Below are 12038 nucleotides of genomic sequence, written 5' to 3'. Positions count from 1 at the left end.
TGTGTGTGTTTGAAAGTGCTCTGTACTGGGATCCCTTACCGCGGTGACATTCTGAACCATGGCATTTAACACCTTTTCTGCTTTTACGCAGCTTTTACTCACCCTTTACGCCCCCGGACCTCCATTAATTGTTCAATATGGGGTGATGGGGTTGGGTGTGACATCATTATTTACATGAATATTCCCCAGCCCCTCCCCTTTCTACTCTCTCATGGTGTCGTTCTTGTACTGCACCTTTTTATCACTTTTTGGAGGCTGGTAGGTGAGGGGAGAGGCTGGTAGGAGAGGAGAGGAGGGGAGAGGAGGAGGAGAGGGGAAGAGAGGAGAGGAGAGGAGCTGGAGAGGAGAGGAGGAAAGGCTGGGAGAGGCGAGGGAGGGGAGAGGAGGAGAGGAGAGGAGAGAGGCTGGTAGGTGAGGGGGAGAGGCGAGGAAAGGAGGGGGAGAAGAGAGGAGAGGAGGCTGGTAGGTGAGGGGAGAGGAGAGGAGAGGAGGGGGAGAAAGGGGGGGAGAGAGGCTGGTAGGTGAGGGGAGAGGCGAGGGAGGGGGGGGAGAGGAGAGGGAGGGGGAGGAGAGGAGAGGGGGGGAGAGGGAGGTGAGGGGAGAGGCGAGGGGGGGAGAGGAGGCTGGGAGGTGAGGGGAGAGGCGAGGAGGGGGAGGGGGAGAGAGGCTGGTAGGTGAGGGGAGAGGCGAGGGGAGGGGGAGAGAGGCTGGTAGGTGAGGGTGAGGCGAGGGAGAGGCTGGTAGGTGAGGGGGAGGCGGGAGGGGGAGAGAGGCTGGTAGGTGAGGGGGGAGAGGCTGGTAGGTGAGGGAGAGGGAGGGGGAGAGAGGCTGGTAGGTGAGGGGGGAGGGGAGAGAGGCTGGAGGTGAGGGGGCGAGGAGGGGGAGAGAGGCTGGTAGGTGCGGAGGGGAGAGGCGAGGAGGGGGGAGAGAGGCTGGTAGGTGAGGGGAGAGGCGAGGAGGGGGGAGAGAGGCTGGTAGGTGAGGGGGAGGGGAGTGGGGAGAGAGGCTGGAGGTGAGGGGAGAGGAGAGGCGAGGAGGGGGGAGAGAGACTGGTAGGCTGGGAGGCAGTTATTTTGGGAAACAATAATTTTTCTTGCTGTCGTGACACAATTGCATTGGAGAACAGGGTCCATCTAGCATTGATTTTTGGACTGTTAGAGGACGCGAGTGCTCGATCGAGAGAAAGAGAGAGATAGAGAGTGTGTGTGTGTGTGTGTGTGTGTGTGTGTGGGTAGGGGCGAGTGTATTCTCATTGACTGGTGTGTTTGTGGCTCACTAAGGAGTTCTGTGTGTGTGTGTGTGTGTGTGTGTGTGTGTGTGTGTGTGTGTGTGTGTGTGTGTGTGTGTGTGTGTGTGTGTGTGTGTGTGTGTGTGTGTGTGTGTGTGTGTGAGTGTATTGTGTGTGTGTGTGTGTGTGTGTGTGTGTGTGTGTGTGTGTAGGGGATGACTGGTGTATTTCAGGTTGGATTCAAGCAGGCCTTAATAGGTCAACTGTTAGTGGATGACTGGTGTGTTTGTGGCTCACTAAGGTGTGTGTGTGTGTGTGTGTGTGTGTGTGTGTGTGTGTGTGTGTGTGTGTGTGTGTGTGTGTGTGTGTGTGTGTGTGTGTATATCAGTCCAACTCCAATCCCTATGAGGAGCAGTTTTCTTTGTGTTTGCCACCCCTGATGCCATTCACCATTTGATTGGGTTTTGGCAGCAATGTGACACCAATGACATGAATATATGTCTGTACTGGATTACCTTTGTTTGTGCTGCAGCAGTATAATGTCACATACCACTGCCCATTCCAATACCGTGTAATCGGCTTTGGTCTAGGTGGTGCCTGTAATCCATGGCAAAGGAAATTGGACTTTGCCCTCCTTTTGAATGTGTGTGTGTGTGTCCTCTCTGATCTGATGTTTAATAAAGCTGTTGACAAACTCTTCCACCTGACCTCTAACCTGGAAGTGCTTAGACAGGAGAGGAGGGGGATGGAAGGGAGGAGGAGAGCTATGGAAGTCAGACAGACTTCCTCCCAGGAGGATGCCTGTTAGGCATGTTAGAGACAGGATGGAGTGTCACTGAGATGATGATAATGGCGAGGATGAGGAGAAAGAGGATGGTGGTAATGCAAATGATGCCGATGAAGCTCTAATCAAGATTACACTAAAATTACACCTTGATGACAAATATTATCTGTTAACATAGGCAGCCCAATTGTGATATTTTTTTCCACTAATTGGTCTTTTGAATAATCACTTTTCATATCAGATTTTTTTTTTTTTTTCAATCTTTTCATTTCAGATTTTTTTCAAAAAGACCAATTCCTGAAAAAAAATATCAGAATTGAGCTGCCTGTGTAAACACTGCCTTAGACGAACACTTAGATGACACTAAGATGACAAGATGACATCACACACCACAAGGTCCAACATTCGGACAACAGTGGTTTAGTGGCGCTTCCCAATGTAAGTGTGCCACAAGGCAGGACACAAAATGTGATGTGAAGAGCCAATTCTTGACTTGGACTGTTTGAGCACAGGAAGTGGCCCTTTTGTGTATGATGACGTGGTCTTGCTGATTGTACCTTTAACAGTGACAGTATTGTAATTGTACTGTATCACACTGTACTTACAGAGACTCTACCTTCCCGTAAGATCTGGTTGGTTCAATGTCAAGGTTGATCATCTCGTTCACTTAACAGCAGCCATTTTGTCGAGTGACAGGTTATTCTGTAGGGTGTGTTACTGTGTGCCTAGGAGTCTAATAAAGATAGTTTATGAAGCTAAGTGAGCATCTGTCTGGTGCAGTTTAAAGCTTTAAAGTTGAGACTACAGAATTGTTATTTTAATGGAATTACTGTCTGCTTTCCTAAGCACCCAGTGAGAAATCTCTGAGCTCCCTGAAAATGTCAGAGAGAGAGAGGGATTATTCTGAGCCTGGGCTCTGCTCTCTCTCTCTCTCGCTCTCTCGCTCTCGCTCTCGCTGCCTCTGTCTCTCTACATCCCTCGCTCTCAGGGTGTCTCTCTCACACATTCCAAATATAAATCTACAAAATGTGCTGGAAAGTGTGCAGAGAAAACTTGAAAAGCCCCAGGACTTGCTCTCTCTCTCCCCATCCATCATTATCTCCCCTCTCCCTCTCCCCATCCATCATTATCTCCCCTCTCTCTCTCCCCATCCATCATTATCTCCCCATCCCATTATCTCCCCTCTCCCCATCCATCATTATCTCCCCTCTCCCCATCCATCATTATCTCCCCTCTCTCTCCCCATCCATCATTATCTCCCCTCTCTCTCTCCCCATCCATCATTATCTCCCCTCTCTCTCTCCCCATCCATCATTATCTCCCCTCTCCCCATCCATCATTATCTCCCCTCTCTCTCTCCCCATCCATCATTATCTCCCCTCTCTCTCTCCCCATCCATCATTATCTCCCTCTCTCTCTCCCCATCCATCATTATCTCCCCTCTCCCTCTCCCCATCCATCATTATCTCCCCATCCCTCTCCCCTCTCCCTCTCCCCATCCATCATTATCTCCCCATCCATCATTATCTCCCCTCTCCCTCCCCATCCATCATTATCTCCCCATCCATCATTATCTCCCCCTCTCCCCATCCATCATTATCTCCCCCTCTCTCTCCCCATCCATCATTATCTCCCCTCTCCCTCTCCCCATCCATCATTATTATCTCCCCATCCATCATTATCTCCCTCTCTCTCCCCATCCATCATTATCTCCCCATCCATCTCTCCCTCCCTCCCCATCCATCATTATCTCCCCTCTCTCTCTCCCCATCCATCATTATCTCCCCTCTCCCTCTCCCCATCCATCATTATCTCCCCTCTCTCTCTCCCCATCCATCATTATCTCCCCTCCCTCTCCCCATCCATCATTATCTCCCCTCCCTCTCCCCATCCATCATTATCCCCATCCATCATTATCTCCCCTCTCTCTCTCCCCATCCATCATTATCTCCCCTCTCTCTCTCCCCATCCATCATTATCTCCCCTCTCCCTTTTCCCTCCATTTCTTTCCATATCACTCTCCAACCCTCAGCAACACACTGAAGTACAGGGCTTTCTCTTTCTTTCTTTCTTTCTTTCTTTCTTTCTTTCTTTCTTTCTTTCTTTCTTTCTTTCTTTCTTTCTTTCTTTCTTTCTTTCTTTCTTTCTTTCTGTCTCTCTCTCCTCTATGAGTGGACAGCCAGCCAGGCGTCTCTGCAGAGAGAGCTGTATCTGTACCGGGGGACCAGGGTGTCTTCGATCACTGTGTTCACTCATCTGCGAGGGACAATTTATGTAAGACCCTGAGTTACATAAGACCTCATCTCTAGGTCTCGCTCCCAGAACCCCTAACCCCTTGCATCTCGCCCACTACCTCTCACTGAGCCTTCTTCATTCCCCTGCCTCACTAGCCCTCAGGGCACCAGCCTCTTATGAATGCCTCTCTTGCCTCCTTCCCACTACATCCCTACTCTCCAGACCTCTCACTGAGCCTCCCATACTTCAGCTCATCAGCCCCCTGCCTCCCCGAACACTCTGCCTGGTAAACCCTCCTCAGTACATTCACTGACACCCGGCGGTTCACTCTACAGCATAAAGGCCAAGGAAGCATGAACTAACTAACGTTTGCCAGGTATGCTGTCACATAGGGTTTCTCACACTGCAGGTGATGACATAGCTGTGGATTAACACACACAGAGAGGTACAGCAACAGGATGAGGCTGCAGTGCAAGTAAAGTGAGATAGATGTAAATGAACAATGTACAGGAACAGTAGGGTTTATGGTCTCCCGTGGCTTTCACTCAGCAGGGGAAGGACACAGCTATAGGTGTTTGAGACTGAGCTTAACATTGAAGATAAAGTCCCGCAATCCATCTCTCTTTCTGTGGACAGATACAGCTGTATATATCTTTCTGGTGGTTCCACACTATGAATCTGTAAACAGCAGGGCAACGTGAGATAGCGGGTGTGAACAAACGAGCGCTACCGTTCCACACCTCTGATTAAATCAAATCAAATCAAATTGTATTTGTCACATACAGACAGACAGACTCACCTGACACTCAGCTCAGATAGACCCAGTCCTTAAGGTTAGTTTTTTTCATTGCACTGCAGTGCAGTGAGCAGTGAGCTGTGGGGATAGCCCTGTTCACAACATTACCACTCACTCACTGACAATGAACTGTGGCTATTTAACTCAAATCAAATCAAATCAAATCAAATTTTATTTGTCACTTACACATGGTTAGCAGATGTTAATGCGAGGGTAGCGAAATGCTTGCTTCTAGTTCCGTCAATGCAGTAATATGCAACGAGTAATCTAAAACTAACAATTCCACAACAACTACCTTATACACACAGTGTAAAGGAATTAAAAAATATGTACATAAAAATATATGAATGAGTGATGTACAGAACGGCATAGGCAAGATGCAGTAGATGGTATCGAGTACATTATATACATCTGAGATGATTAATGTAGGGTATGTAAACATATAAAAGTGGCATTGTTTAAAGTGGCTAGTGATACATGTTGTCGTGTCTTCTGGCTATGCCGGATTAGGTGATATGACATGCTATTATATAAAATCCTTTCTCCGTAATTAATATTACCTGATTGAGCTAATCATGTAAATGTAATTAACTAGAGAGTCGGGGCAACACGAAAGAATATTTATAGAGCTGTTATCTTCCGAATAAACTCTTAAAGACCTCGGAATATTTTAATATATATTTAATATTTTACACCAATAGCAGTCAATGTTAATCATCACCTTAATTCAGTCTTATCTGAAAGTTGTAAATTCTTTGTTATTTTCACGAACCCTGGCTAACAAGTTGAATCAGCAATTTGAAATTGGGTTGAATTATTTATTTACTAAATACCTAACTAATCACACTGAATTACACATAATTAATCATAACTTGATTACAAGTTAAGTCATAAAGGAAAACGTCCCTAGCGGCGGAACAGATATGACTGCTTGTTACACAAAAGAAAAGGAGCTGGGTTTGAGTGAAGGAGCAGGAAGAGGGTCCTAGGGTTTCTGTTATTTAAAACTGTCAGTTCAGTGGTGATCGATAATGTTGAGGGGTCAAAAGTTATCTGGGAGTGTGTTAGTAAGTTAGAATTAACTTTTCACCTTACTTTGTCCTGTCGAGAGGAGGGGGTTCGGTTAAGGCAGTGAAATGACGTCATGATCTGTATTTAAACTGATGCATGTGTTTGAGTGGGAGCGCGCTCCGAGAATAAATTCTATTACCTATTATTTAAAGACTTGTCTGCGTCTATTTTATGCAACAAGAAATCTTACAAATTCTCATAAAATAGATGAAGGGCTTTCAATTGATGAAAGCACATTGGCATAATTAAATTATACTAACAGTTAGTGGTAGATGGAAGTCCCTTGTCCTTTGAAGAATGTCTCTGGTAGTCAATTGGATACGTTGTAGTAACGTCGTTGTGTGATAGATGGGATACTCTGTCTGTTCCTTCCTAACCCTCGTTTGCAGCAGCTATTGCTAACTCAACGGCTAGGAGATATCACTTCTGTAGTGAATAAGAGTTCAAAGTTCATACCATTCGCAACCAAAGCTCACGCTGACGTTGGCTTCGTTCTGTAGTTATTATCTGAACCATTCTGACATCGGACCGTCGTCCTCACATCCTCGGAACAGGAGGTTATATTGTCGTCAAGGCTTTATATAGGAAGGAAGAAAATGGGTGTGTTTCATAGTTTACAACCTATGTCTCTTCACGTGGGCGGGCCACTGAGTCGGGCCTAATTCACTCATGAAAACCCAATTCTCACATAATTTCATATTCAAACATTTAAATTGAACAACAATTCCATGTGAATACGATAACTCTGATGTGTAGACTTTCCACTGTAGAGTTTATGTCATCTTATCATTGATGAGAATGTCTCCGATGACAACCGAACTGACATCATATTCATTAAGTACCACTGCGTATGTTCAATTGGTCGGATTACCAGAATATAGTTAATTTCCCCCCACCTTCTGACATTCCCAGAATCTCTATGTTAACCAAGGGTTTTGCAAATGTAACATCAGTAGGGTAGAGAGAGGAAAAAGGGGGGAAGAGGTATTTATGACTGTCATAAACCTACCCCCAGGCCAACGTCATGACAACACATTATAATTGTTAGTCAAATGAAAACAAGCCACCTCATTGACACAACAGCTATTAAGCCTGGTTGATCAATGGCTTATACATGGTCATAAGACAACCTCTTATTTCATCATATAACCTTGCGAGGGTTTCACAGTTGAAGAACATTCTCACTTTTGGATGGGATGCGTTGCTGCACTTATTTATTTATCCCAGGAATTAGGGCACCACGTCAAGGTCTTCCCATCTGCTCTTGAAATAACTACGAATAATAATATTTATTTATCCCAGGATTTAGGGCACCACGTCCAAAGCGTCTTACAGTCATGTGTGCATACATTCTACGACCTCGATGGGTGGTCCACATATTTATTTATCCCAGGAATTAGGGCACCACGCCATGGTCTTCCCATCTGAGCTACAGAAGGACCACGAACTCGAACGTGCCCACTTATTTATTTATCCCAGGAATTAGGGCACCACGTCAAGGTCTTCCCATCTGCGCTTGAAATAACTATGACCTCGAACGTGCCCACTTATTTATTTATCCCAGGAATTAGGGCACCACGTCAAGGTCTTCCCATCTGCGCTTGAAATAACTACGACCTCGAACGTGCCCACATATTTATTTATCCCAGGAATTAGGGCACCACGTCAAGGTCTTCCCATCTGCGCTTGAAATAACTACGACCTCGAACGTGCCCACATATTTATTTATCCCAGGAATTAGGGCACCACGTCAAGGTCTTCCCATCTGCGCTTGAAATAACTACGACCTCGAACGTGCCCACATATTTATTTATCCCAGGAATTAGGGCACCACGTCAAGGTCTTCCCATCTGCGCTTGAAATAACTACGACCTCGAACGTGCCCACATATTTATTTATCCCAGGAATTAGGGCACCGCGTCAAGGTCTTCCCATCTGCGCTTGAAATAACTACGACCTTGAACGTGCCCACAATTGGTGTCGACCCTGATTTCTGGTATATCATCAACATAAATCATTTACAGTATAACAAGTGTTGAATTCCATGTTGTATAATTACACAAAATATGAATAGTTCACATGCCTGATATTAGTGTACATTCCTTTTGTGGTTGTAAGTGCCCTTTTTAATGTCTCATTCTTCCTTCTCCTTCTGTACTCCCCCTTATGAACATCCCCTGCCCACCTTACATCTTCCCTGTCTACTATACCCATGTGGAAGAGGTCCTATGTGTTAAAACACACACGATGAGTTTTTATGTTCACTGACAGTGTACTATAATGGTCTCCCACCAATATATTGTGATATGTATGTATTTCATGAACTTTTTATTGATTGATTTGTGAATGCTGTACATGCTATCGAGTTACTGTACTGTCGTCGTTGGGCTAGCATGGCTATTCATGTCCCCTTTTTGTTAATTTGTACTTTACAGAGGAGTTGGTGCACTTCATTTATGGACGTTGTTTCTTTCTTTCATCAGGTGTTTTTGTTTTATGATATGTTGATGATATTTTACTGTTAGTTTGCAAGTGCACATAATGTACCAACTGTATAAAACACCTGGCTGTTATTTATGAACGTTGGCTAGCCCACGCCCATAGGCTATACTGTACAATAGCTACAGTATATTTTATACTGTACATTGCAATATATTGTATCGTTGTCAAACAAGAGCATTGTTATTTTCGCCCTCGCTACTGTACTCTTGTGGAAGAGAGGAGTTGGTGCATAAGGGCACCACAACATTCCATTTATGGATGTTGTTTGTTTCTTTATCAGAATAAAGATCAACAACCAACCCTGATCCTTTGGTCATATGTAAGCCGATCAAAACACAGCTCAGTGGCAATCTACACCGGTCACAACAGCATGTTTCTGCAACTCATTCACCAGTTCTTACCTGATTAAGTAGACCACCGTTCTATGTTGCATGTTCAATTTCTGTTCCTTAAAACGTAAGTTGAAAATGATGCTGTCACCGCTTCCTGTTGACAAGACGTATTGGTAAATAAATAGCCCGATGTCCAAGCGCCGTTTTAAAGTGTCCAAATCAATAACCAATATGCAGAGGTATTTTGAGATATATTGAAAACATGAACATAAAATGTACTATCTACACATTACTGTACATATGCAACAATAGTCATTCTTTTATTTTTTTCCTTATAAAGCACCTTATAAACTGCACACACCAAAAACTCTGTTGTTGTGTCAAGTGCCAATAAATCCTCATCGATATGATATGGGGGGTAATCTCACGGTTAGATGAGTACTAGCCTCCTCCTTCACAGATATGATATGGGGGGTAATCTCACGGTTAGATGAGTACGAGCCTACTCCTTCACAGATATGATAGGGGGGTAATCTCACGGTTAGATGAGTACTAGCCTACTCCTTCACAGATATGATATGGGGGGTAATCTCACGGTTAGATGAGTACTCGCCTACTCCTTCACAGATATGATAGGGGGGTAATCTCACGGTTAGATGAGTACTAGCCTCCTCCTTCACAGATATGATATGGGGGGTAATCTCACGGTTAGATGAGTACTAGCCTCCTCCTTCACAGATATGATAGTGGGGGTAATCTCACGGTTAGATGAGTACTAGCCTCCTCCTTCACAGATATGATATGGGGGGTAATCTCACGGTTAGATGAGTACTAGCCTCCTCCTTCACAGATATGATATGGGGGTAATCTCACGGTTAGATGAGTACTAGCCTCCTCCTTCACAGATATGATATGGGGGGTAATCTCACGGTTAGATGAGTACTAGCCTCCTCCTTCACAGATATGATATGGGGGGTAATCTCACGGTTAGATGAGTACGAGCCTCCTCCTTCACAGATATGATATGGGGGGTAATCTCACGGTTAGATGAGTACTAGCCTCCTCCTTCACAGATATGATATGGGGGGTAATCTCACGGTTAGATGAGTACGAGCCTCCTCCTTCACAGATATGATATGGGGGGTAATCTCACGGTTAGATGAGTACTAGCCTCCTCCTTCACAGATATGATATGGGGGGTAATCTCACGGTTAGATGAGTACTAGCCTCCTCCTTCACAGATATGATATGGGGGGTAATCTCACGGTTAGATGAGTACTAGCCTCCTCCTTCACAGATATGATATGGGGGGTAATCTCACGGTTAGATGAGTACTAGCCTCCTCCTTCACAGATATGATATGGGGGGTAATCTCACGGTTAGATGAGTACTAGCCTCCTTCACAGATATGATATGGGGGGTAATCTCACGGTTAGATGAGTACGAGCCTCCTCCTTCACAGCACAAGATGTTTAATTACATGGCTGTCTGATTGTGAATGACATACATAGATTGTGATGGAATGTTCTCTTGAGTGTGTGTGTGTGTGTCCTTCATGCACTTTGTCAGTGTGTCACTATGCAGACTATGCTGGCCAATTTGTTACTATGAAGGGTTGCTGAATTCAGTTGTGGAATCCTATGTGTATTTGCAGTGTTTGACAATGCATTGGGTTACTATGCACTCTGTTGGAACAGGTGTGTGTGTCTGCGTTTGTGCGTGCGCTCACGTATGTGTGTCTATTTGCGTTCGGCAAAATGTCATATTATTATCATTACAATTCAGATTCAGCCACATCACCAAGAAACATGGCAACCTGTCCCTGTCCTAGCCTGCCTGTCGTCAAAACAACCAGCAGCCAATCAGAGCCGGGGGGTGAAGCTGCGTGCGAGCACTGAGCCCCTCATGTTTATTCTGAATGAACAGTGGAGCATGTGACTCTCCGCATCCCAATCGCACAGCTAGCCTCTCAATCCACTGTCCTGCTGTGTGTGTGTGTGTGTGTGTGTGTGTGTGTGTGTGTGTGTGTGTGTGTGTGTGTGTGTGTGTGTGTGTGTGTGTGTGTGTGTGTGTGTGTGTGTGTGTGTGTGTGTGTGTGTGTGTGTGTGTGTGTGTGTGTGTGTGTGTGTGTGTGTGTGTGTGTGTGTTTTTATGTAGAGGGGGACCTAGCACTGGACAACAGTAGCTGTCAGAGAGGAGAGGAGGGAGTCTGCCTCTCTAGGAGTGTCTGCCTGAGGAGGGTGGCCGTTGATAAGGGGCAAAGAGCAGAGCAGCTTGCAGGCCTGCTGGTGAATTTTTCATTAGGGAGATTCTCTACACTGAATGGACTGAGAGGGAGGGAGGGAACGCTGCCGGGTGTGCACGTTACAGGCACAACGACAGGCAGACCCAGCAGGAGGGAGGGAGGGAGGGAGGGAGGGAGAGAGGGAGAGAGGGAGAGAGGGAGAGAGGGAGAGAGAGAGAGAGAGAGAGAGAGAGAGAGAGAGAGAGAGAGAGAGAGAGAGAGAGAGAGAGAGAGAGAGAGAGAGAGAGAGAGAGAGAGAGAGAGAGAGAGAGAGAGAGAGAGAGAGAGAGAGAGAGAGAGAGAGAGAGAGAGGGAGAGAGGGAGAGAGGGAGAGAGGGAGAGAGGGAGAAGAGGACACGGGAGCAGTTTTCTTCTTTTTCCTTGGAAGGAGGACTAAGACCTGTTGAAGAGAAGAAGGAAAGACTGAAAGCCCTCTGAGCTTTGAGGAAGACTCGCAAAAGAGAGAGAAGATACAGAGAGAGCGAGAGAGGACTCTGGTTGCTAATCCCTGAAGCTGAGAAGGAGTGAGCACAGAGAGAGAAAGAGCGAGAGAGTGGAGGCAAAGCCACATACACTGTGTGAAAGCAGGCATTTGTGTGCATGTGTTAGTGTATTAGCCTCAATCCCTTTGCTTCCCTCCAGCCCTCGGCTCTGCCTGCCTGTGCATGCCATAGCCTCTGCCAGAGAGCAAACGAAAGAAAGGACAGAAAAAAATTGGAATTGAGCGCCGGTGTCCACCCGGAAGATTCCACTGTTTTCCTCGTCTGTCCATCAGCATGTCATCCAACGAGCTGAGTGCTCCGGAC

At 45.9% G+C, this 12038-nt stretch overlaps 1 protein-coding gene across 2 annotated transcripts in view; it reads left to right on the top strand.

Moving 5' to 3' along the window:
- LOC118358852 (cAMP-specific 3',5'-cyclic phosphodiesterase 4B-like) overlaps window positions 1–12038 on the top strand; it is a 280803-nt gene that overhangs the window by 79448 nt on the left and 189317 nt on the right. The window contains exon 1 of one of the 2 annotated variants that reach the window (XM_052480088.1): window positions 11587–12038. This exon is cut by the window's right edge and continues 203 nt beyond it. The exons of the other annotated variant lie outside the window; for it this stretch is intronic. Within the exon in view, the coding sequence (XP_052336048.1) occupies window positions 12009–12038 (30 nt within the window). The 5' untranslated portion in view covers window positions 11587–12008. Of the gene's footprint in view, window positions 1–11586 lie in introns of those variants that run through there. 2 annotated transcript variants of the gene reach the window in all.

Source organism: Oncorhynchus keta, chromosome 26 (assembly GCF_023373465.1).
Source record: "Oncorhynchus keta strain PuntledgeMale-10-30-2019 chromosome 26, Oket_V2, whole genome shotgun sequence".
Classification (NCBI taxonomy): Eukaryota; Metazoa; Chordata; class Actinopteri; order Salmoniformes; family Salmonidae; genus Oncorhynchus; species Oncorhynchus keta.
Note: the sequence above shows the minus strand (reverse complement) of the source record. Positions and strands in the feature narration are given on the sequence as shown.